Below are 27,065 nucleotides of genomic sequence, written 5' to 3' on the forward strand. Positions count from 1 at the left end.
CATATTTCAAATCTTCAAACCAAGACTATGGATATTTCAGGAGTTTATTACGGTGTTAAGTTTTACGATTAAAATAAAACAACTTTGGAAAATCCGGATATATCCTTACCTTCCTATAAATATTAATCAAATTAACTTGATTAATTTGATATAAGGACATATTAGAGCCAATACAAAATCTTTAATATGGAAAAAAATGTAATATTTCCTATAAGGATATGTTGAATCTCTCAAATAAGTAGATTTGGAATAGTTAAAAACTCGTAAGAGAGAAAAGGCTTATCTTATTCGCCATATTTAGAATATGCGACCTCATTTTCTGAAGCACATGCAATGTCACGGTTAATAAATAGCTATATATGTATAAATATATAGCCATATTAAACATGAATGCGTATCTTAACAAAATATACTTTACATATTATATGATATAATTTATACATGTATTTTTTTAAACGAGTAGAAGAGGAGGAAAACCAAGAAATTGAGTGAAGGGAAGGAGAAAAGGAGTTGATGATTTAAGTTGACGAATCAGTTCTTATAAGACTTTCAAAATGAAACATCATCAAACTATTGGTTATTTTCAAATCCTTGAAGTTTCTTTCATTCTCTTGCTTGGTCTGTCTCAGGTAAAAATTTCTTTTGTATCTCTTCATCTTTTTTATTAATTAGGGTTACACGAACTAAAGTACTTACTGGCACAACAACCATTCTTTTTAAAGAAAAAATCAAAACAAGTAAATACTAATCATAAAAATGGCTCAAATATAAATTTCCTTCTATCATATAATACTACAAACAAGGTTAATGTTTAAGGTTTCAGGAATTCAGAAATTTAAAAAAAAGTAATATGTACTAAGTACGTTTAAATATAGGAGGGTTTTTGAAATTGCAAACACAATCTATAATATATTACGTATATTATGTGTACTAAATGCTAACATAAGAGGGGTATGGTAAAACCTTGCATACATACTTTGTATATAACCCAATAAATTGTCCCAGAACAAGAGGTAAGCAACCTTTAGCTTAGCTCTTCTTAGAGGAAGGGTTCTAAAATTGGAAGAACCAGGTAGTGTATGAACTTGAAGAGGCCATTGAAGTATTCGACTAGAAATTTCAGATTATATTTTGCAAACATTTTTCCACACTTCTGTACCATGAGAATGATGAAAATATGTTTAACCAATTACTTCTATAAATGATAAAAGGAATCAAAATTAACAAAAACTTGGTTATTTGTGCAATTCAATTCTTCAGTTCCATGTTGGTGTGAACTTGATGAAGATTTATTGGAAGATATCAAATCGATATATTTTTCTTCAAATTTAAAGAAATATCAAAATATTTATAAGGCCGATGAAATTTTTTATGTTTCACTGTGGGGTCGGGGAGTTAATAAGGCTTTCTCAATGTATTACAAAAATGTACGGAAATATAAAAAGAAAAGAATGGAAATCAAACAATTCATATAAGAAATTTTTATCTACCCATAAATATTTTTATAAATTTAATGAAAGTACTAATACTGAATATTAATGAATAAAATTATTTCAATTCCACAATTGTTTTAATTCCTGATGTAATTAATTCCACAATTGTTTTAATTCAATTTTTCTATTTCATTTCATTAGTATTCCATTTTCCATGTATGGATTTTCTTTGTCCTAATTTATATATACCGAGGTATAGTTTCCCCATGAAGTCTTTAAAAATTCCATCATCTTTTTCAAATGCCATACCATGAAAATAATTATTTCAAGTACATAGATTATCCCTTTCAGAGCCACTTTTATTATGAATGAAGTATGTATTTGATGATATCAGGGAGATGATATAATAACAATCTTTAAGATAAAATAAAAACAGCTGTATGACTCAAAAATGAAAAAGTATTTTTCAAGAGTCAGATTTCTGATTACCTGGTTAGGTTTTCTTATTCGGCAAAAATTTAGCAATTCATTATAATTAAGTAGCTAGTTCACAAAAATACCAGTTTGATTTTTGAAAATGGTACAAATTAATTGGGGGAGTTGACTCTGTTTTCTCTAATATATGTAATTTAATTAATATTAATCTTGTTTTACTATTGCTTCTCTTTTGATTACAAATTATTTTCAAACTGTTTATTATCGATTATTATATATAGAAGTAGGCTCCTAGCTTACATACAGGGGAGTCTAAATAAGGATACATTTGAGCTTCCAAAAATGCTATTATCCTCATTGTTTATGCCTTCAATACAACACTGACGTTAAACATAATATCTGGGTCCAATGGAATATACCTTTACAAACATGAAATATGTCAAACTTTTACGACAAAACTGATTTTACTCAAATTTAGGATATGGTATTATTGATACACAGAAATGAAATATTGGACCTATCCAATTATCTTAAAGATAAGTAACATTTTGATGTACTTTTCATTTGTGATAAATCGTGTTTCAAAAAAATAAAAGACAAGTATTAAATATCATTGATAAACTAATAGTTTAAAAAATATATAATATATATTTTTTGATTTTTGCTATTTATAAAAAAATAACTAAGACTTTATTTTTTGACCTAAAATATATCAAAGTTTAAAACAAATTAAATTAGTATTCTTTAAACTTTATGACAAATTTATACTTGAGGATATATAAGACTTTCTGTTTTTCTTGTGAGGGCAAAACCAATAAAATTTATAGGGGTTCCAAATATAGGTGGAGTTTTAAATTTGTTTTAGGAGGGATTATATTTGTAAACATACTTAGTATAGGGAATATACCTGTTCATATAATAGATCTTGAAGATGAGGTGTGTCTGGCCCCAGTTCTCCCACAAACTCTAAAACAGCCGACGTATAATAAACAATGTCAAATGTGTAAAACACCACGTTAATTTTTGGTTTCTTATTTTTTTAATATACCGGCATATATTATGTATTGATAATAACATATACCATACGTACCCTCCTCTCTCTTGAAAAGTAATAATTTATTCTTTTTGATAAATAAACAAAGTAATAAGTTATTCTATAATTATGCTCCGTTTTCAAAAAAACAGGATATAATATGTATATTGGTCATTTTATTAATTTTAAGAATAAATTTTGGCAATTTCTTCACAGGAATAACATAATAACTACTCTTTTAATAAAATATTACTAAGCAATATTATAATAAAGTATCGAATAAAACAGAATAAGTAGATTTGAATAATATTTGATTATAAAAATGGTGAAGAAAGAATATGACAGTGATAGTCTGGGATTACATATGATATAAATGGCAGTTGGTATGATTGACGTATTTGGCTATTTAATAGATAATTCCGGTCCTTTTTTCTGTTTTGTTTTTTAAGGGAAAGTTGTGTGATACAATTAAGGTAAAAAATGCATCGGAAAAGAAACTCCAAAAAGAAGGAGAGTTAAAAATGATTAAAGATTAGTGATAATGAAAATTGGCTACATTTTTTAGCTCGCCTTCATTTTTTTTTTTTTTTTTTTGAATTGGCAAACTGAAAAATGAATTTTCTTTTCCAATGTTATTCATTAATTTTTAATTCCTGAGGGGTGAAATTTCTATCCGACTACGTATTGTAAATATAATTATATACCAAATCGGACTGAACATTTGTTTGTTCCCCTAAAAGACGGAAAGTAACAATGAGGATTTGTTGCAGAGTTATAAATGTAAGTCCTTCTTGGACTAAGAGTAGAAATAATGATCGACACAGCTGATTTTACCTGATTTAATTAAACGTCATGCCAAAAAAGCTACTGTCCTCCAAAACATTCCTCAAATTGTCATTGTTGATACTTTGAATTTCTATTTTTTTTTTTAAACATGCCCAAAATGACTCTTGATTAGCATCACTATTATATTAGAGTTTACCAGCATGTATGCATACTCACAAAGATTGTGACCATTTAAACATCCCTAAACGTAGTTATACAATTGACTGGACCCACCACGCTATCCCAAACAAGTCAACGTGACTATATATAAAGATGAGGCAACGAGGATCTTCAAATGCAGTCTGCTTGGCGTTAGCTGACTCAGCTGACATAGTGACGTCACTGTTGCGGCGGTTAAGATAATTTCATTGAAGTGCACTTATTTGGATATGTTTAGCAAAAATGGCATCATCTCGAGGTTCAAAGCTTGTTTATTCCATGGCCTGCTGTCGCAATCGACGGAATGCCCAGTATTTTGCGTTTCCTGAAAAAAAAAAAAAATGATGCTCCAGCGTCTTTGGATTTCAGTCTGCAGGAGAAAAAAAACTAATTAATATTAAGATATAATTAATATTTGTGATATTCATTTTACATCCAATTATTTTGAGCGGAATCTCCAGGTTGAGCTTCTTAACATAAATGCCATGAAGAAATTAAAGAGTGATGCAGTCCCCTCACTCCATATTCCCTTTGCTTCTCCCATTTTAGATGAACTCAAACCCTCCAGAGATATTCGTATGTAAACTCGCGAAAGGAAGGAGCATGTGAAACAACTATTGAAAGCAAGTAAGGACCAGGAAACCAGTATGGACTCGGAAAAAGAGACTGATAATGAAGGTTCATGGAAATTTGTAGCGGAATCACTGAGTCCTAACAAGAGCCTTTGACCAAGACGCAAAACACTCATATTCACGTTTACAAATTCGAAAATGGAGTCCAGTTTGAGAAAGCAAATGGGAGCGCAATTACAAAAATTGGAAAAATAACTTTCTTTGACGAAAAGGGAATTTTGTCAATACAAAACCAAGTGCCATTTACTAAAGTCAAAGAAGTTTAAACAAATTTTAATAAGGACTACCCAAGAAAAGAGCCACTCCAAAATTCAAGTAAGAAGAATTATACTTCCCTTAAAAAATTTCAATACTCAAAAGAGGATGTAACCACTGCCCTCATCTTACGAAGCATTAGTCCTCGACCCTTTGGATATTTACGTTCCAGGAAATTGCTTCCATTTCCCAGTCACCAGACTCGAGATATCTTTCTACAAGATTTTAAGTGTGAACCTGGCTTCCTCGAATATAGCATCAAAATTATCTCTGAAAAAATTAGTATTTCATAAGAATATCAAGAGCGTATGACGGTTCTTTGTTTTGATGAGATGGAAGTTAGAAGAACGTTTGAAATATCTTCTAAACTTAAGTAAATATTTTGACCTTGCAAAAACATATAGATTGCAATGGTAAGAGGGTTTTTTTATATGTGGAAGCAACCAATATATATGTGAAATTCGACCTTTCATTTGACAATTCTGTGGATAAAAAAACGCCAAATTTATGCCTTCCCTGACTGTGCTCATTTGCTCAAATTATTTCGAAATCATTTATTAGATCATGAATACAATTTCAATTATTTGGATGGTAATTCTGTAAGTTTGACTAAACAGGACTTCCAAGACCTTCTTGAACAAGATTGGGGTGAGTTGAAAATAACCTTCAAAGTGACTAAAAAATCCCATTTTGAATATAATGGAAATGCAAGACAACGAATTATAACAACAGCGCAGCTTATATCTAACAAAATGTCCGAATCATTTTTATTCATCTATGGGCACAAGAAAGAATCCCAGTCTAGAATCATTCAAATAGTTAATGATAGGTTTAACTATGAATGCTAGTAGCTAGTAGATACAGCAAAAAAGAAAACTTTCTTGTGGGTTTGATATACATAGATGCTTAGAACGAAATGGAGTGCTTAGTTTTGTCCGTGAATGTGACGGGGAAAATTTTCAGCTTCCATTTCAAAAGGGATTTTTAATCTCCATTCGTTCAAAAAAATGAAATTCATTTTAACCACTCATCTAAATCAAGATTGTCTGGAGAGTATATTCTCACAGATTCGTGTCATCACATGAAACAATAATCATCCATCCTCAGTGGAAACCCTCAGAAGACTAAAAGTAAAATAATTGGAAAAAATCATGAACTTATCTTAATTATAGCGAAATAGTTACGAAATCAATAGATATTAATATCAATAAAAGTTGATTTTAATCTTACTTAATTTTTTGGCATGGTTCTAAGTTTACCATTATTTACTATAAATGAATTTTAATTTTATTTACTTAATTTGTGTTGCCTTACAATGAATTAAATCTGAATTTTAAAATTATTACTTTACAATTATATAGGACAAGGTGCTATGTGTAGCAATAGTGACGTCATTAAATATTCCTTCTTCTCTTGATAAAGAAAAAAACACAAGTGTAGAATTTCCTTGCTGCCTCACCTTTATATGTAGTCACCCTTGAAGGAACGCTAGAAGAAGAATGGAGTGTTTTCACGTGACATCAGTCTTGTTGATGTCGGTCATGTTATTGGGCCTAACACCAAGTTTTATAACAATAAATCTTTTTTCATTAATATGATGAAAAATATGAAACTATTAGATTTTATAATAGGACCAAAAAATAAAAATCCACAATGTCTTACTGCCTATCAAAAGTTTATTCTTCTAATGCCTATTTGCATAATATCCAACCCTAAAATGTGTTAAACGTCTATTATTATATCGTTGTACAATCTTATTTCCTACTGTAGATAAAGATAAGCTATTACAATGGATATGTATATATCAAATGCGAATGTCTGTGTGTGTGAGGGCGTTTGTCTGACAATCACCCCCAAACCAATTAATGGATTTTTGCTGAAATTTTTCATGTAGTTTTTTAAGATTCCAGAAACGATTTTGGTAACCATTTTTTTGCCTTCAAGGCAAAAAACCGCTTTTTAAAAAAAAATGTCGAACCAATTATTTGACAAGCAAACGTCTATTTCTTATAAAACAAAAAATAAAGATATTAAAATTTTAAGAATTTTTCTCGCTGCATAATGGATTTTTTCCAATATTTTTTTCCTTTTTTGGCCCACGGATTGTGTAGGTGAAGTTGTGAGCCCCAAGTTAGTTTTAACTCAACCACTGTCGTGTTTCCAAGTGGCAAGGACCTCTTTTAATATGCTATAATACACTTCCAGCCCACAGGTTGAGTGTGAAGTCCTGGGCCCCAATGTAGGTTAAATTAACCCGCCACCGCTTCCTTGAGTATCAAGGACTCTTGATATTACCAAAATTATACCCAGGCCCACGGATTATGCAGGTGAAGTGCTTACATCAATAATGCGATAAAGATGTTATATTCATGCGATATGGAAGTTTTAGGATATAGGGAGTGTTGAACTGACATGATTAGTTTGCATCAAGTTATCCAGTGAATCGGATTGTTATTTTAGGATATTACAAGGGATCCTTGATGCTCAGAGAAGCGGCAGTGTAAGAATTTAACATACCCTGGGCTGGGGTATGTTTTAAGATGGATTTAAAAAAAAAATCATTTAATAGTTTGCTTTTCCGAATATTACCACACAACGATATTACTCCAACCTTTTTAACACATTAATTTTACGAAAACCCTTTTTGGGGCAGCCTCGACACCCTTCCATGTCTATTCAATAACATCAGATTTTTTAAATATCAGTTTGAATCATTCCGAAAAATGGTAGAAAATTATTTTTATTTCACTTAGAATTGATTTAGTGAACTGATTCAAGTGATTCAGTTCACTATAAAGAGTTACAATTTCCAGCACCTAAAGTGAACGATAGTTTAACTTGAATATTTTTTCTTCTCTAAACCTTAAAATTAATGATGGAACAATTAGTCAAAATCGGGAATCGGAGAATCAGGTGTTTTTTCTAGAATCGGCATTGGAAGATTAATTTTTAATTTGCAATTTCGATGTATTCTTTTTTGTTACTTGGGATTCTCTGTTTTTCTTTTTCGAACCAATTTTAACAGGTAAATTTTCTAAGACTGACTTTCTTGCTCTGTTAAATTTAGAATATATGTTTTCCCACAGGCACCACTATGTAGAAACTTGTTGACTTTTTTGCAATCTCTACTCTTAATTCTTGTTCGTTTGAAAAGTAATTTTTGTTTGAGTTTTTTTAGACAAGCAGGAGTGATCGACATTCCTGGAATTACGCAGTTAATTAAGTACACACTTTAAAGTCCTTCTCAGACCAATAGATATACGTCACGACAAACTTGTCTGCATTAATATAGATGAATGATAATTAATAAATGAATATTTCCAAATGCATGAGGGAGGGGCCGCTATCAAACATAAATCTGAATGGTCAAATTTGATTTTCAATCTGCTAGGTACTAATTCATTTGACATATCCTTTGAGATTTAAGCTTAAACATAATCCCTATTCTAGCAATTGCAGTATTTTAGTACTTGAGTATTATTTTAGCAGTATCATTATCTTTTTTGTTTAAATAGTATATACAACTTAAAGTAAACTTACTAGTTAAAATTTTAATATGTATTCTTAACGAACAAAAGTGTTAGGGAAAGTAACGAGTATTCAGGGGAGTAAAGAGTATTCAGGTGATTAACGAGTATTCAAGCGAGTAAGGAGTAAAGCTCTTAATTCCTCGAGTGGTTTTTTCAGAAACTCAAGAATACTCATAGAGCAAAATTCAAGTCTCGGCACAAAACTATAAATAAAGGAAGGCGACTTATTTTATCAATTGTAATTCTTAAAAAACTATAGCAAAATTGTATTTTTTAACTATTTTTGGAATCGTTCCATCACTACTTATAATTCCTTTTTTTTTAAAGAGCAAAAGAGTTAAAAATTATTTTTTCTTTCCTAATGTCGCAGGCAACGCTGGGCAACCCTACTTTATGTCCTTTTAAAAAAAGGGTGTAAATATGCATAGCAACAGAATAATATGCAGCGGGAATCATTCTTAAAATTTTAAAGTCTTTATCATATTGTTTTATATGAAGTATAAGAGTTCATAATTAATTTCTTAATGTCCCGGTTAACGCCGGGTACTCTAGTTCTAATAATAAATTAATCTTTCACATATTTATGCGTTATATTGATAACGTTTGATAAAATTATGTAAATACTTATTTTGTTTGTAATTTGGTGCATGGCAGCCTTTCTTTGTGAAATCTATTTGACGAAAAAGAAAAATGTGAATACTAGAATTTTCTCAGTTTTCCAACTTTTCATCAACAGCAAACGTCCAGGATGATGACGTTTCGGTTTATGTATAACATTAAAATGTCTTTGATACAAATTCAAAAAACAAGTTTTGTGATTTTTTATCTATGAATGATCAACCCATACCATGAATTTGAAGAAAACGATGTAATGTTAAAAGAATAACTTATCTAAATACGCTGTGACGAAAAACTTAAGAATAATATGTAGTTCAAAATAACAATCAACATTTTTGACTTCCAAAGAAATAATTTTCTTTTTCCTACAAATAGGCAAGATATTTCGTGACAGCTTTTCCATCTTTATGCCTCGTGGAAAGGGGTTTTAGTGCAGTTGACCATGCCATTATATATAAACAAAATCAATTACAAATTATTGAAAGTGGAGGTTAAGGGGTGTTTGGACGAGGGGGGGGGGACTGTAGCCCCTCCCTCAAATAGAGATTCTTTTTTGTCTTGAAGAAAAAATTATCGCATTGTAAAAAAAAATTAATGATGAAACAGGGAGAAACCAATTTTTAAAGGATTTTTTTTCTTTTTAAATTGTCATTTCATCAACTTTGATTGATTTTTTTCAAAAAAACTTACCCCCCCTCCCCCACAAAAAAAAATAAAATGATAAACTAACTTATGTCTTCCAAATACATCTGGGAGAGAAGTAGAGCGAATACCTCCAACATACACCTCCTGTGTGTGAGTAACTCCAGACTCCCATCGAGCAGTTGTCCTTCAGTCCCATAATACCCTATGTAGAGCTGTGATCCTATTTTCGTCATTTTTGGAAAGCCGAAATCTTAATGCCTCTTTTAGCGTCCTATGTGCCCTTTCGACCAATCCATTGGTCTGTGGGTTGTAGGGATGGTGTATTTGAAGTTAACTTTTAAATTCCAGCACATACGTTTCCATACGTCGAAGATGAACTGTCTGCCAAGATAGAAGATGGTCAAGATAGAACGTACCCTAAATCTCGATATCCGTCACACTTGAAATGCCTCAGCTACGAGAGGAGCTGTTATACTTATCAGAGGCACTTCTTCTAACCATCGCGTTCTTCTATCGATCATGGTCAGTAAATACCTCATTTCATTAACTGGGACGAAAGGACCAACTAAATCCACATTAATGTGATGAAACTTTTTATCAGGCACATCCAGAGTCGCTGACTTCTTGTTCACATGAGTCGATATTTTTGCGTTGGCACATGTAGTGTAACTACTAACGAAAGTCTTCGCGTTATTCTTGATTCTCATTATGTACATTTCTAATGATTTTCACAACAAGTGATGATGGGACAACTGGTCGGGGGATTAGATTGTGCATGTCACACATTATTTTGAATACATTCTAATCTTGATGCTTGCAATTTTCATTCAGTGATACACTTTCCTGCTCCTCAATCGTCAAGAATTCCTTTCTATCCACCACGTCGATTAGAACGTTGTTTTGTCTGCAAAGAAAATCTGCTGGAACATTATCTTTGCCACTTATGTGCTGCAATTTAGCACCATATTCAGAAATTTTTATCAAAATATCGATAAACTTTGTTAGACCAAGTATGATTCTTAGATTAGTCGACCAGGGGCCAATGGTCGGTAAACACAGTAATCATACGTCCTCCAATGAAAAATCTAAAATGTCGAAGGGCCTCTCTAACCCCAAAGGGTTCTCTCTTGAACGTCGAATATCGATTCTGCGTTGCATTTAAAGCCATACTAAAGAATCCTAATTGGAGAAAATTCCTTTGATCCTCTTGCTGTTCCAGCAATCCGTCAATAGCTTTGTCAGACCCGTCGACAGTCAGAAAAAGGTACCTCTTGGGGGAATAATGTACACTAGGGTAGCAACACCAGAAAGAGTATCCCGTAATTTGAGGAAGGATGAGTCGCCTTCTTCCGTCCACTCCACGGAGGAACTTTTGAACTTGGGTAACAATTTATATAATGGGACCAACAGTGCCCCCAGGCTTGGAACAAATCTTCTATATTAATTAAACATCCCAATTAACTTATGCAAGTATTTGCCATTTCTAGGTCGATCAAGCACTCTCATTTGATCGAGTTTTTAGATGGGACGAATACCGTTTTCGCTGATGACATGTCCCAAAAATTAAATCCTTGCTTTGCAAAACTCACTTTTCTCTACACTATAAGCAAGATCATTATCCTTGATAACTTGAAGAACCTGCTTGATCTGATTATGATGCTCTCTTTGTGACAGTAAAGTCACCATTAATTCGTCGATGTAAGCAAATCTGTCTAAATAACGAATCAATTAATCGTTGGAATGTATTAAAGGAATTATTGAGTGCAAAGGGCATCCTCGTAAACTCGTACAATCCGGCGCATGTAGTAATAGCGTAACATAGGAACCTGATAGTAGGCACGCTTGAGGTCCAATTTGGTGAAGTATTTGTAACTTCCAATATATTGAATGAATTCGTGAAAATGAGGCATTGGGTATCAATCTGGGAACGTAAGATAGTTCAATTGTCTAAAGTCTCCGGCCATACACCAGGAACCGTCTTGCTTTTCCATCAAATGTATCAGAGACAACCAATTTGATTTTTACTCCCGCAAAATTCCCACTAACATTAATTTGGATATCTCCGCCTTAGCTATAGCTTCCTTCTCTAGAGTTATTCGACGTGTACGCGAGTAACAAGGGCTCAAAGTTATGAAGACACCATGAGGAGGCTCAGAAGAGAACTCCTCCTGGGACTGAGGAGTAGGAAATTCGATACATAATTTATTGGCGATATTACAGCACTCTTCTATTGTTGTCAGCACTTCGTTACGTCGTAACATCCTACATTCCATATAAACAGACAATATCAAATGGACTAGGAAATCGGCACCAATGACACCGTATTCTATGTTTGCCACAACAAACTCCCATTCAACCCGCCCAACAGGTACCAATTCGATCCCTAACTTCCTCAAACCATATGTTTCTACCGGAGCTCCGTTGGCAGCAACAAGCTTGGGAGGTGCCCGATCAATATAGCTAGAATGGGATGTTTTCGGAACTATGGACCTCTGGGATCCAGTATCGATGAGAACCCGTTTTTCATTACTACTGACAAATAAAAGATTCATAGGCATTGAACCTGAGTCTATCTTGATGAGTTCAGATTTTTAATGTCGAATTGGGTACTCGACGAATGATCTGTTTTTTGAACTAATAAGTTTTGGGTAAGTATGAGGCGTTTCGCACTTAGTCGCTTTTTTACCCCTTTCCGATGGTAGAAGCATTCCATCCGTTTAACAGTAGAGTGAAGCGAAGAACTAGAAGGGATCTCGATGGTACTCAGGATACTAGGTTTCTCTTATGCTGTCGCATTGTATTTGACGATCCTTAACAAATTATTTTCAGCAAACAGCACGGACATTCCAGCTTTTTGGCCCTCTGGAAGACTCCTTACGAGGATTTGTTTGATGACCGCCCCACGGAAGTACAAGATTGGAGAAGTAACTCGTCACAAGGCTCACAATTTCGTCAACAAAATGATTTTGAGGCTCTTCGATCAGCTGAAAAAGTATCTCAATTTTATCTTGCGTTGAAATTTTATATTCATCCAGGATTTTCGCTTCATATAAGAATAGGGTGTGCAACTTGGGGTATTCTCATCTTTATCATCAAAGAAATCCAGGACTCCTTCGTCCATCACCGATAGATACCTTTCAGACTCCTCCGTGACACAATAAGAAATTGAATTGCGTTTCGAGACGTCGGAACCATGATTTAGGTATGCTCGGGCATAAGGGACAAATCTTAAATTGCCGTACAACGTGAGAGACTTCAGGACTTGTCTTCATGTCGGGGTCACCAGTTAAGTGTTTCCAGAATTAAACACAGTAATTGAAGGCTTTTTTTTGAAGGCACTTTTTTAATTAAGTATCTGAATAAAACTGAGCAGTACAATGTATCAAAGGAGAACAACTCGTGTAGTTGAAAACTACATATATATCAATTCTACATACGCCCCCGAGAAAATATTATTTGGATCAATCTATTATTTCAATATTCTGTATATATAATTTATTGTTATTAGTTATATGATTCCAATTGTTTAATTTTGTATATTTGACATAAATTTATGATGTATATTTTTTAGTATGTAGATTATATTTAATTAAAGCCTTCTTTTTTAAACTTTGAACTTCAAATATATTTCGAAATATTCTACTTTGTCGTTTCATTAGCTATTATTCTAATAAGGTTCATAATGAATTACAGTTTCATGGAGTGTGACCTTTTCAAATCTACTGTAACGGATATAAAACGTCTGAGTCAATTATACGTAGTATATCTTCATTAAACAATTTATTTTATATTTTATTTTATTGTAGGTCAATGCGTACATGCACGGACGACAAACGAGAATACCCTGGTTTTTCAATCGAGAAAGGTACATGGGCCAGAGATATCCAATACCAATTAATGCAACTCATACAAACCTCCAATACAAAAAAAAAAATTCATTACCTAAATAGTAATCTTTGTCAGTACTCGTGCGATGACGAAAAACATATGGTTAGGGATTCTTCGATGGTTAAAATTTGGCAAGCACTCCAGGATATATCCTCTCCATTACAACAGAAAGAGATTGAAGATGACGCTACTCCACTTATAAGAAATAATAGACGATCTTATAGTTACAAATATCCAAGATCCTTTGGACGTTCCACCGTGAGACGTAATATGTCCAATAATTATTATATTTTCCACTTATTAAAATCCTTTAATTACAGTTACAAAGAAAAAGTAAATGAACTATGATAAAATCAAAAACTCCAGAAAAAACAACTTCTATATCATCCTATAAAACATTTATTTATCTAATCTTCCATTATAAATAAAATAATGTTTACTTCAATTCAGTTTGTAATAGCTCCTTTTCAAAATCCCTCCTCCCTAAAAAACTATACTCAGAAGAAAAAAGAAAATGAACAAAATATCAATAAATCTATACTATAATAATTATAATTATTAATAAGTAAATGAAGTATAACAATAATAAAATTAAAAACGCTCTAAGAAAATTATTCCCCTCAAATTTGAAAATTAGTCATTAACTTGAAAAGTGATTAAGTTATTATTAAACAATAAAATGTAATCAAAATACTATTTTATTACGACTAATCAGAAACTGAAAAGTCAAATCCTAAACCTGATCTAAGTTCACTAGGTTTGTAACTAAATTAAGTATTTATATTCATTTCTAGTGTCCAGGTAACCAATTCCTCCAACATGGGCATATTATAATGCTCAGCAATACTTTTGAAAGTCATAAGTAGCTGCTGAAGATCATGAAACCGTGAAATAGTTTCAAAAGCCCCAGCACATAAACAATATTTAGTCATATTGGCTTCTTTAATACCAGAACACTTGATACATTTTAAATCCTGAAGAACCCAGCCCATAGTTTTTCGTCGAACAACATCAAGAAGAAGTGCTTCCAATTCGTATGTATCGTAGGGTGTTTCACACTGAATGGATGGACATAGCCAAACAGGAATTCCATTTTGTTCACCTCGATGAGGATCTTTACATAAGTCAATGTCGCGACAGTGATTGCATTGCTTACATATGACCTATGATAAATTAACATATGTATATACATTTACATTAAATTTAAAAAAAAAAAGTAACTTACCTCGGGTAAAACAAATGATATACATGGATCCTTCCATTCTGCTGCAACGCTAAATTCTCCTATTCCTATCAGTTTTAAAAGATCTCTCCTTAATTTGTGAACATGATCCGTAATTGAATAATCTAAAGAAAGAACTTTGACCAAAGCTTTGACAAATTCAAGAGCTGGATTTGTTAGCTTTAAATGAGATCCAGGAAGAACAGGGAAAACATTATAAGTATCATTTCCTTTATGTTCGGGAAGTTTTTTATGGATTTTTTGAGTTACGGAATAAAGTCTTTGAGCTAATTCTCCAGATACCAAATCCTGAGCAAATGAATCGATATCTGTAATATTTTCTTCAACACTTCCTTGGGATTTTGAATTATTTTTCCTTCTAGGAGTAGGTTGACTTTGACTAGGATTAAATTTGCGCCTAACAGGAGTACAACCCGGAGCTACACGTTCAGCCTCAGACACCATGAACTGATACATAGATGAAATAAAACCAGCAATAACCGTATTAAAATTCTTATGGCAGGCCCCTGCATCAGGTAAATAAGAAGCTATGTTCCATGACATGTCAAGTTCAGGTTCATCATCATCTTCATTAAAATCTTTTTCCACAAAACCTTCTTCAGTGTCTTCCTCATCTTGCACATCAAGTTCCTTTTCTGTAAGATTTCTAGGACTCAAACTCTTTACTCCTCCGTAATTAGATGGATCACACCATAACAAATAGTCCCACGCCTGAAAATATAAATATATATAAATCTAACCGAGCATATATAAACTTTATACGTACTTTAGTGAATTTCATATCGATAGAATTAAAAATCTCTTTCTCATGAATAGTATTGGTAACATATTCAACATACGCCAATGCGTCTTTGAAATTTCTTTTTTTGGTACATATAATGAGCCTATTAAAATCTCCAAAAATGACAATTGCACCTAATCTCTTGAATTCAGCTACTAACTGCATAAACATTTTTTTCATCAAGTTTTGTAGAGTCTTTCTAAGGGCAGGGTCATATAGAAGAGAATTTGGGGAGCGAAGCCATCTATAGAAATGAATTATTTGATAATCAGCAAATACATTTCGGTATTGAGTGACTTCTTTTAGCCAAACATGCACCATTGTCCGAAGAACACGAAAAGCTCCGCTCACTAAAGCAGTTTCATCATAACTACAAAGGTTTGATGCCGTACCTCCCAACATTTCTTCAAGAGACGCTTGAGGCATAGTATCAAAAGCAATTGATCCTGATGTACCCTCCATGTCATGTATATTATGAGCTTGAAGTAATGCACTCACAGCAAGAGCATCAATTTCAATTTCAACACAAACAGTACGGTAAGCACCAGGATTGTTCACAGTAGTCATCAAACAGGAGTCCTCTGCTTCAGTAAGTAAACGACTATCATCTGCCTCTTTCCCTCCTAAATCCGGTTTTTCTGTTGGAGAACACCATAAAACGAAATTCTGTTTTTTCAAATGTCTAGCGTAAAATAAATCAGCACCAAAAGCAGTGTTGTCTTTTGGGATATTCCCAATAGGAACATGAAAATATCGACATTGTTCCAATGTAGCCTTGGACAAAAGATACATTATATTTTTTAGTATAAATACATTATGCATAGTAAAACTATCTTACCATAAAATATGCGTTAGACTTAATAAAATGTCGTATCATATGTCTTGCACCAACTCTTTGCCAGTCTAAGACATTATAAAGATTGTCATGATCTGATACATGTAATGGTACAATAGGAAATTCTACAAATGTGGGTATAACTGAAGAAAGCATTTGGAAGTCAGCAATTGACTGAGCCAAAATAATAGTAGGTCCTCTTTTCTCATCCCGATATCCTTGCAAAATTTTTGTTATTTGACGGTTGATTTGTCGAACATCTGTTTCAATACGAACTTCGAAATTATAATCTGACTCAGGAACATCTTTAAGTGTCTCATTTTGCATAACAGCAGTTCTTTCAGCATTGTATAATAAATTAAGATTTGGCAATTGGTTTGATCGTACAGTATCTGAGACAAAGACATGAGCTTTTTTCGAAACAGGAATGAAAACTCCATAAATTGCCTTATTTCCAACTTTGTGATAATAAAAGTAGATTGCCTTGTAGTTATTATCAGCAAGATAATCATTATGAGCGAGAGTTTTAAAATTGAGCCATCCCAACTCAAAAGTGTCTGTATCTCCAATTTGTTTGGCAATTTTCTTATCCACCTCAACGACACAACCTATCATTAGAATCAAGAAAAGTACATAAGTATTCGTATACATTAGTAAACATATATGTATTCGTAAAACTATATCATACCTAATTCTACTAATACCCGAAATTCAAGAGGAATCTGAGTCTCATAAATTCCTTCAACATCCGGAGTTGACAAATCTGTCACTAAATCTGACGAATGTTCTCGAAAAAGATGTTCCGGCACAGAGTATTCATATAAGTTCATTGAAGGATGTGATCGAGGCAGTGTTTTTTGTATTCTTCTACGCATTGTATTCTCCTTGCTATCATCTTCTTTAGTTATTCTTTGGTTAACATAAAAGATCCGTGGTATGATTAATTTAATTTGATGTAAGTCATTTCCAATAAGTGCCCAAAGTCTAAATAAGCCAGGATTACCCGTCTCAACAATATGAATTATTTGCCAAATTGAATCAAGAAGAGATTTTTGGGTTTTACGCAAAAATGCACCAATAGTTGAGCCTGCATTACTTAACACCTGCCCTGCTTTAACTTTTTTATTTTTACCATGCATTCCAGCTACTCTCTGTTTGGCTTGATACGCCCATTTTTTCTTGTGAAAATTAATCCAATCTTTTACATTAGAGCGGTTTGGAGGATTGCCGAGAACTTCTTGCCAATTTTTGGTTAAATCTTCAACATCTTTGGACGTGTTGTCCGAAAATCTTTTACGTTTATTTGTTATTGTCAAATTCTTCAAAGCAAGTGGTCTGCTAACAGGCTTATCCATGTCTTCAATATCGAAAATATCCCGTTCATTCACATCCATTGGTATTTCATCCATCACTTTTTTAGACTGTGCAGTAAACATTTGGTTTATTTTTCTTTGTTTAAAAACATCAGACTTTTCCATAATTTTCTTATGTAACCAATCTGGATGCGATATTCGAGGAACCGGATTGGAAATTCCCTACGTGTGGAAAAAAGATTTTACTCAAACATCAAAATAGTAAAAGTCTATATTACTTGTAATGCTGCAGGAATTGTAATAATTTTTTGAATTGTGCCGCCCAAGCGCTCTATATAATAGTTCCAATCAAGTATTTTACGGATATCAAAATTCGACATTGAATTGTCTTTAAGCCATTTCCTTAAATAATGTTTCTTAACAGATGGTTCAGCATCAAAAATTGCTAATGGTATGGCCCGCTCAGTCACTGGAGCACCCTCAGGCTTTTTACTAATTATGAATCTACAACTTAGACCAGCATCTTTAACCATGCTATCACCTAAAAATTCAGCCAGTCTTTTAGCAGTGCTAATTGAAGTCGATTTCTGGCCTTCATATTCAGCCAAAGTCTTGGACATCGATTTGTTTTCAGATATAAGATCAAACAACTCTTGGTCAGGCATATTAACACCTTGGCTATAAAGAACATCAAGCCAAAAATCTGCTACTTTAGCAACGGAATCATAGCAACTTTGAAGCGAATTTCCTTTGAGAAAAGCCTCAAAAACTGTGGACTGAAATATTTTAATAATTTGTAGTTCTCCTCGACGTTTAACTTCAAATCCTTTTAACTCTGCAAGTGAACCATCAAAATTAAATACGGCATAACGTTTCTTCAGCTTCTTTCCTTCTTCTTTCGAAGCTGGGAGTATCATAGATAAATACGGTCCATCAACTTCGAAAAATATAGTATTCTCCTTCGTTTGCTTGTATTCTAATTTTTCAGCATTTATTAGTTCATGATACTGTTCATTAGTATTATTGTCTTGTACCATAATATTTAAAACCGCGCCAGGATATGATACAGTAACATTTTTTTTCTTAGGACTCGAATTATTGGTCTTAAATGTAAAATTTTCTGGAAAAGAAGCAGGTAATACACACCATATTCCATCTGTGTCGAGCTCAAGTGGCCTTCCAATTTGTTCAACAAGTTCCCTAGCGCATTTGATAATCCCAGCTCCAGCGTAGCAAACAATACCAGCCATTTCCATGGAGTACCAACGAGCTCCTTTTCGCATGACATAACCATAAAAGGAATTTAAAATACATTTATGTGCCAGCTGAAGAGAGTCATAAAGAACTTCTTTATTTTTGGCAGACTTAATTAGAGTAGCATCTCCTGATGCCACTGCCTCAGAAACTTCTTTTTTAGCAACCTTGCACAATCCTTTATATGTATAACGACGATCACGAAACGCTCGCACAGTATCAACGTAAAAACTATTTTCCTTTTGACAGATAGTAGTGTAGCATTCTTCCATTTTTGTTATATGAGTTTTTTTGTAAGCCTTACGACAATATTCCGAGAGTCTTTTCTTCTCATAAGTAGCTCTTTCTTCTTTGTTTAACTCATGGAAAGCTCTTTGGTTCCCTCCAGGAAATAGTGGAGGGAATTTTTCCATTTCTAGTTGTTGTTGAATTCTTTGAAATTCAGAGCGCGATGCTGGCATAACTTCTCCTCTCCACATCCAGGGCATACGTCTTTGGCATGTAGCTCCTGGTTTGTTGAAATCACAAGCAGCGCAATCAGCTTCATCGACAACCGATGATGGCTGCAAACGATTGGTGAGGATAATGTTAGGGTACATGGCACCCACATCTAAGTGATAGATAATTGGATTCTCCAATCGAACAGGGGTATCTCGCAGGTCAACAAGCTTTTTTTTAATTTCATTGATTATGTCTTCAAAGTTTTCGACATGATTCAAAGGAACACCTTCTTCAACTTCAATCGCACGTCTCATACACCTTTCTACATCATCGATTAGTGTTTGGAAGGCATCAGGAACCATACGAAATCGACAAGGAATGTCAGCTCTAAATACTCCAGATTCTATCGCTTCGACGTGGCCACCTACGTACGTCTCTGAGTCTAATATATGACCATCATCAGTCATTTTATTTAATATCGTTTCATGTTTGTTTGGGAATACAATATTGACTTTAAAAGCCTCAACGCAGAGTAGGGCCTCACACAACGTTCCAGATCCTTTTCTTAAAACCTGAAATAAATTAAGCATAATGAGATAATAGTTTGTAGAATTACTGCTTACCTCATCCGGCTCCATTGGAATAATGGTGCAAAGTGCATAACAAAACGGATGAACGTACTTCATATATAAATAGTAAGTAGAAACGGCATCAGAAACTGAATAGTTTGACAATTCTTGGGGTTGCTCATTAGCCATTCTGACCATGTTCTCTGGATCTACCTCAACAGGATCATATCTAAGCTTTGCTTTGGTAACAGCTTTCAAATTTTGAGATCCTACAGGTAAATAAGAATCTCTTTTGACCCAACAAAATGCATCCATATGAGCTGCAGGTCGAGACGAGAATACACCTTCGCGATTTTTAGAAAATCCAATTTCATTAGCCATATCCATACCGTGAATTGTTGCTCGAGCTTCAATGAACGGCCAATCGAAAAAATCTCCATTGTACGTTACAAATATATGTGGCTTCACATCGAGAATATGATCGAACCATTTTTGTATTAAAGACATTTCGTTGGGTTCATTAAATACAATGAATGGACCTTCGTACTCGGGTTTTGGCGTGTACTCAAAATCTTCAACGTCTTCAGATATTATTTCTCTATTGGTTATAAGATAGCCTTGACCGTCTATCATATATGATATCATCATGATTTGATCCACATTAGCATCTGGAAATTTAAGAGGAAGTTTAGTCGTCTCAATATCAAAGGCTAGAACAATGGCGTCCGGTCTTTCAATCAGATCCTCCCTCTTGATAATGATGGGGTCTTCCTTTGTTCCCTTCACTTTCACCGAATACCAACATCCAACATATATAGATTTGTCGATAGATACCCTAACATGAAATGGAATATCATGTTCCCGAATATCTTCAATGTTATCGAAGTTGTTAGAGGAAGATCTATTGTCTTCCATTGCATAGACTGATTTCTGACCATTTCTTTTATTTCGTCTTACAGTTGCAAGAACATCCTTACGCACCTTTTGAAGATCAGATACTGTTGCAAAACTGAGTTTAATATACTTTTCTTGAAGACCCACAAGATGATTTGCAAGATCTAGATTCTCTTTCCTGACTTGTTCAATGGAGGAAATGACTCCACCGTACTTCTTACTTAAGAAAGCTGTCGTTTCTTGCAATAAACCCTATAAATATAACAGATCAAATAATAAATGTCATATGAGGGTCATTTCACGTATCACGTTAGTCATTACATTTCGAACTTTGACATAAAAATAAGGCTTAAAAGACACAGAAACTTTGAATCGAGTTCCATCCTCTTCAATAAAATAATAGTCAACAGCAGCAATCAATCGTTTATCGTCATCCAAAATCTCAGTGGAGTGCATATTCATAAGGAATCCGACTCTTTCGGTGTATTCACTTATCCGAACGAATCCATATTTTGAATCAATGGCATCATTCTCTTTGGACTCCCGTAGACGGTAGTCTGTCTTATTCTCGTCCTCTTTCGAAGATGATTCTTTCATGTAGCGACCAGAGTTATGAAGAACCATGATGACTCAAGGTCCCATCAATGATTAATTAATCAAAGTTAAATGTTGCAGCAATTTTATCAGGTTAACTCACTTATCTCATAAGATTTATGAACTGAGTTGTGAAAAGGTAGATATAACAAGGTTGTGCTAGTAAAGCACTCATAGATTCACCTCATTTCCCGCTCAATATTTGTTTGTTGTAATGTTGGATTCAGCTGAATGTCAATTTACTCCAAACTATAAACCTTGGACATTGCCTTAGAAAAGGAGTCAGCATGTGCGCCATCTAAAGAGAAAAATATGAACTAATAACGTAAAACCCTAAGCTCATATGAATGAGTAAAGTAAAAATGAATAAAATACTTAATTATTTACAAAATTAAATATATTCATTGAAAATAATATACAAATAAATAGAGGATTTACAAATTAAGAAAATAATTTGACTCATTTTTAAGCTTTTGGTCACATTACTTGACACGAAGACATTTGAGGCACCTTCAAATTATATATTTTTATCTCTTCCATCCATTAAAGCCATTAATGAATAATGTGTAAGTACTCAAAAAGATATCGGAAGGATAAAGAAAGTCCATGGTCTCTTTATATTTTGACATTAAACGCATACTGAGAGCAACAGAGCGTCTTTCTAGAAGAAGTAATGATGGTTATAAAGAACAATGGCGTTCATTAGTAGGGAAACTTTGAACTTTCACCTTGGAGTATAAAAAGACTGTAACTAAATATGTTATACATTAAATTTAAAATTACCTTCAACAAAGTAAAGTCTATAACTTCCACCCAACTTATCAATGTCCTTAGACTTGGTCGAGGAAATCCTTGTAGCATCTCGTATCCTGTGGTATACGTAATTACTCATTCGTAAAACTCATACGCAATTCGTAGCTGCAATACTTTTTACATGGTGCAAGGAGACCAGGCAGTGATATTTTTGTATTTCATTAATATCTGTAATAAGTACATATGTATGTTTAGCTAATACCAAAAAAAAATTTGTGAACATATATACAAATTAAATTTATATAAACAACTCAAACATTTTATAAGATCATATGTTGACAATACAGTATCTGTCGAATACTGTATAGGAGTATACAACGTCCTGGTTCTGTGTCCTTTTTAGATGAAATATCTCAAACTTGAGAAAAATTGTAGGTGGATCCCGAGGATTTATCTGAGCTAGACAGCGATTGATCATGTAACTTCATGGAATTAAGTGTTTTTCTCGGTCTTGCTTCTTTACAATAGGAAAATTTGCTGGGGATTGCACCAGGTCTTAAATACATTCGTTTTTGATTTATTGAATGAAAAATATCTTCATCCTTTAAGTGAGCAGAACATAAAACATGCGAGCCTTTCGGTTCGTAGTTCTTCCACTTCAGAACACGTAACCAAGCTTTATTTTGGTGTAAATCTTTTGGAAAACAAAAAAAAAAGATATATCCGTGCATAGAAAATGCTTATTCCAGCATCCAAAAGCAGGCATTTTCACACAGAAAAATTATTATTTTTAATAAGCAATGACTCTTATACTTTTAAACTAGGGTTTTATAGATATGTTTACTGAATCAGCTGACGTTTCAGTTGTAGTATGTCCAGACTCTCCTATTCTATGTAAAAGTTTAAATTCTAAGGCACTGATATAAAGGGGGGCTTGCATCTTATTTTCATAATATACTTTATTAGGTATGGAAGGAGATGGAAGAAGTATGAATAGCATCATGTACTTATGTCGTGGAATTGAAAGGATATATTAAGTCATTTATGAACATTTTTCAATATATTTGTTTTAATTAAGGGAACATATATCATTATGTTAATATTACGCATATATTTGTAATAAATAAAAATATGAATTTATTCAAGAAACTTAAGAATATTAAATGAAATTCAAATAATGAGTATGAATGTGAAAAAAAAACGTCATATAATTTGTAAGCACGGATCCAATTGTTCCAAATATAAATATTTATTTTTCGTTTTTCTAATTCTAATTTTATAATGGAAGAATCTCAAGCCAATCTATTGTTTTATATATCCAGATACATTGCCCCTTCCATCATTAAGTTTTTCAAAATTAAAGATTGCGAATGCACGACCTTTTTGATATCTAAGAAACTGATGAATTTTCTGGCGAAGATCGCGATCTCATCGAAACTTTACAAGATAGTCTTAATAGGGGTGGTATTAAAAGGGCTTCAGATTTATTATATTTAACTACTTTACATGCTAGTCAGGTTTACAATATGTTGTTTTTTTTTTTTTCAGAGACACACCCTCGACAAATTTTATTGACGTTAACAAATCCAAGACGATGCATTACAAAGCTATTTGTCAATTTATTAGAAACGAGTGATTCCTATTTACCTATTGGGTTGAAATGTAAAAAACATCATTGCATAAATGAGGCTAATAGTATCATACACTCGGGTAAAAAGGGTCAAATTCTCATGGTGAATTGCATCATGAAAAATTTCTCCAGAAAAAATACTAAGTAATCTTCTAAATCTTGAATTTTCACTTTTGTTTCGTTTAATTAAGGATTTACTCTAAAAAATTATTTCATTCAGATCGTAAAATAATACATTTTCATAGTATATATAAATCAAAGAAAAGCAAGATAAAATATAAATAGTTACTTTTTAATTTAGAACGTCTGTATCTATGTCAGTAATGAGTATTTTAAAAATAACTAATAATTAAATAAAAGAACTGCTATGGAAACATTTATTAATAATCGTTATTATTGTGGAGATCCTAAATCTTCATGGGGGTTATTACCCGCAATGAATTACTTCCAATATGGTGATAAGCAATTAAGTTTTTTAGAACATGATTAAGACTAACTAAGTTTCAATAGTGCAATCATAATAAGGTTTTCCAATATAAGTCTACAGAAGGTAAAAGGTCACTTATAATTTGTTATCACTTAACATTTAAACAATTCATAAATAAAATGAGCTGTGGATGATAAATGATAACTCTTTGTTCCTCACTTGGTAATTCATTCGGGATTTATTTCTTCAAGTGGAGTTCTACAGTTCCAAATAACTATTTATATGTAATACCAAAATATGTTTTGTAGGCCAAAATAACGAGTCTAAAATTGTCTTGCACTTGTTTTCCAACAACAAAAGAGGCTCAGAAGTAATAAATAAATCAGGCATAAGATTGAAGTCTCCAGGTTGTATAATTATCCGTATATCACGAAGTCCAACTTATAAATGGAATTGATATAAATATGATTGCGATGAGGGGTTTCAGCATTATATACATAAAATACATCAAGGGTACTGAACGACTCTAATTAATTAAGAAAGAGAAAGTTTATGGTTATTTTCCATGTAGGGTATGATGAGGAGTATTATTGAAGAGCAGCAATGGTGCTCACATGGAAAATGCTGTAATCCACTAAAACGTTAGTTTTTTCAATAGGTGTTGGATATACTAATTTTAAGGTTAACTTGTGAGCAATTTTGACGGCCTTATGTTTTTTCATCTCATACAAGTCAATGACGTATTGAAAATTTGGAGATGAGAGGTCAATATAACCGACACTATAACGGTTCATTATTTTTCTACTATGGGAATAGTTGTACAAGTTTTTGAAATTGTGGGTACTATCAAAGAGAAGAAAGAGAGGAAAAACATATTGATTTTGTCATGAAGACCAGCAGAGTTTTTGTTATTTTACCTCCTTCCTGTCCCGTCAATTTTCCTCCAAAAAACTCGACTCTTTGAGCAGTATAAACTTCATCCACTAAGAAAACAACTTTCTTCTAGACATCTGATAATGATTTATATCTTGCAGACAAGTATTAACTTGATGAAGATGATATACCACTTTGATTGTAAATCAAGACGACAGTTTAGTAAGGTGATTAGGCTGAGGTAAAGTTACACCATCAATGGACATCTGGCGATATAGTGCAGGACTTGTGTTGTGCCAAACGAGGGATGAAGCCAAATATCCTGGTGAATAACGTCTAAGGGTTGCAGGAGAGTTAAGCAGATTGAGTTGTTCACATATAAATATAATTTTTTTTCACTGATGAGAGTCAAGATCAGATGACGAATTTTTAATAAGCTAATTAAAATCATTCAAGGCATTGCAAATGGTATCTTACATTGACAGAGAATTAAGAGATTTCATATATACTTAATAAATTTTGAAGCTTACTGGTAGAAGTTATCTTCTCTTCAACTGTTATGTGTTGAATAACCTTATGATGCACTTTGATATTCTCATGGAAGAGTAAGAATGTCAGATCCTTTTGAATAGAAAAAGTGAATATTATTTCAAGGAAGCTTTGTTGTGAGCCTTCTAAGCAATAAAATTGAATACAATTATCTGTTTTTCTATAATGGATATTAGCCGGAAGTATTTTAACTAGTAACTTTTGAATATAAATCATCAAAGTCGCCCACAGAGTCCATTTTCCAAAACGTTTCTTCATGGAGAATATTGAGATTTTCAGCTGAAAGCCTTGCTGATTTAGTTGCTCTTTTAGTTCTTCTCTCATGTTTGTGATTAGACAAGTACTTCGGAATGGAAGAAGGTTTCAAATATCGATTCTTGAGATTGATATCCGCCGATTTTAACAGTTTTTTTTCGACTCTTCCGGAGCTTATCTCGACTTTCTGTAACAAAATCATCGTCTTGAAAATGAAGAGAGCAAACTCGTGAATTTTTAGAAGGTGCCTAAACTCCACCAGTTTGCCTAGGAATCGCTCTAAGCTAGGCACTTTTTAAGCATTCATCATAAGGGAAAGAGTGTAGAGACATAGTTGGGTCCTTTGGTATATTTTTATATCCAGTGCGACAATTTGGTACACAACAGCAGGCTGTCATTATGCAAAAATATCTGAAACATGATTTCAAATTCATTAGGTACATATATTATTTAACTACGACAAAATAATTGTCTCTTCAATTAATTATTATCATTAATGCAATAATCGTTCGAAAAAGTAAATATTATTATGGAGTCAATTTAATCAAATTACATCAATTTTCTTACAAGGTTCATTTAATTCCAGTCTCGACAATATTGGCTTCACGATTATAGAATATTCCGTGAAATGGAGAGAATAATCAAGGATTCATTCCAAATTATACAAATGACTCGAGGAACAATTACAAATTTCGTTGCCAAGTATAACAAAAATATAACGAACTGAATAAGAGAACAAAGAACCTAACCTGCAAGGAAAAAAAAGGAAAAATTAAAACGTGATTCCTCAATGTGTCTATAATTCCGTGCTTTCCACGTACTTCCAACTCCTCACTTCTCTCATCTCTCTACTAACTGCTGTTTCATGGAATCCAAAGTCGTGCCTACTCGGGTTTATAGGTTTTGTGAGTCCCACCAATGAGTTCGTATTAGAGCCCCTTTATTTAGTCTCCGACTTCAGTCACCATGGGAAATAACGTAATTCTTTGTCTATTTCAAAAAGCGAATCGTAGCTCTTTCAATCAAAAAACGGAACTTTTTCCTTCTTTTACACTCACACAACCCTGAAAAGCTTCCAATACTGATTATGTTGTTTCTACATACTGCATACGTACACTAATACGGGCGCTGTACAGTGCGCTCGACAGTTTGCAGTGATCAATTGACAATCGTCAATCACTCCAAGTGCATCCGGCATCTC

At 33.1% G+C, this 27,065-nt stretch overlaps 1 protein-coding gene and 3 long non-coding RNA genes across 10 annotated transcripts; 1 reads left to right on the forward strand and 3 right to left on the reverse strand.

The window, feature by feature from the left end:
• Positions 1–550: 550 nt before the first annotated feature.
• LOC121117233 (uncharacterized) lies at positions 551–13,911 on the forward strand. Of its 3 annotated transcripts, none has more exons than XR_005864115.2 (3): positions 551–629; positions 13,372–13,718; positions 13,774–13,911. It is a non-coding gene; the product is annotated as an uncharacterized lncRNA (long non-coding RNA). The 3 variants fall into 3 exon arrangements; XR_011780107.1 differs by lacking the exon at positions 551–629 and adding an exon at positions 12,634–12,767; XR_005864116.2 differs by lacking the exon at positions 551–629 and adding an exon at positions 13,153–13,305.
• Positions 3,044–6,296, reverse strand: LOC139905401 (uncharacterized). Its single transcript, XR_011780106.1, has 3 exons — positions 4,319–6,296; positions 3,736–4,255; positions 3,044–3,634 (listed from the first exon to the last, which is right to left on the reverse strand). It is a non-coding gene; the product is annotated as an uncharacterized lncRNA (long non-coding RNA).
• Positions 7,497–9,592, reverse strand: LOC139905402 (uncharacterized). The gene is made up of 2 exons (XR_011780108.1): positions 8,313–9,592; positions 7,497–8,050 (listed from the first exon to the last, which is right to left on the reverse strand). It is a non-coding gene; the product is annotated as an uncharacterized lncRNA (long non-coding RNA).
• On the reverse strand, positions 13,830–26,830 carry PolE1 (DNA polymerase epsilon catalytic subunit 1). 5 transcript variants are annotated; one of them, XM_071888515.1, is made up of 13 exons: positions 26,686–26,825; positions 26,432–26,613; positions 25,756–26,275; positions 25,105–25,681; positions 22,161–25,030; positions 21,105–22,105; positions 19,944–21,035; positions 17,904–19,892; positions 17,001–17,847; positions 16,316–16,920; positions 15,463–16,251; positions 14,679–15,407; positions 13,830–14,616 (listed from the first exon to the last, which is right to left on the reverse strand). In XM_071888515.1, the coding sequence occupies exons 6-13, from the start codon at positions 21,405–21,407 to the stop codon at positions 14,224–14,226; spliced, it is 6,747 nt and encodes a 2,248-aa protein (XP_071744616.1). In that variant the 5' UTR covers positions 21,408–22,105; positions 22,161–25,030; positions 25,105–25,681; positions 25,756–26,275; positions 26,432–26,613; positions 26,686–26,825; the 3' UTR covers positions 13,830–14,223. The 5 variants fall into 5 exon arrangements, with proteins under 5 accessions (XP_071744616.1, XP_071744617.1, XP_071744615.1 ...); XM_071888516.1 differs by having other exon boundaries at positions 25,105–26,275; positions 26,700–26,830; XM_071888514.1 differs by having other exon boundaries at positions 22,161–25,681.
• Between the last annotated feature and the right edge of the window lie 235 nt (positions 26,831–27,065).

Source organism: Lepeophtheirus salmonis, chromosome 5 (assembly GCF_016086655.4).
Source record: "Lepeophtheirus salmonis chromosome 5, UVic_Lsal_1.4, whole genome shotgun sequence".
NCBI classification, from domain to species: domain Eukaryota; kingdom Metazoa; phylum Arthropoda; class Copepoda; order Siphonostomatoida; family Caligidae; genus Lepeophtheirus; species Lepeophtheirus salmonis.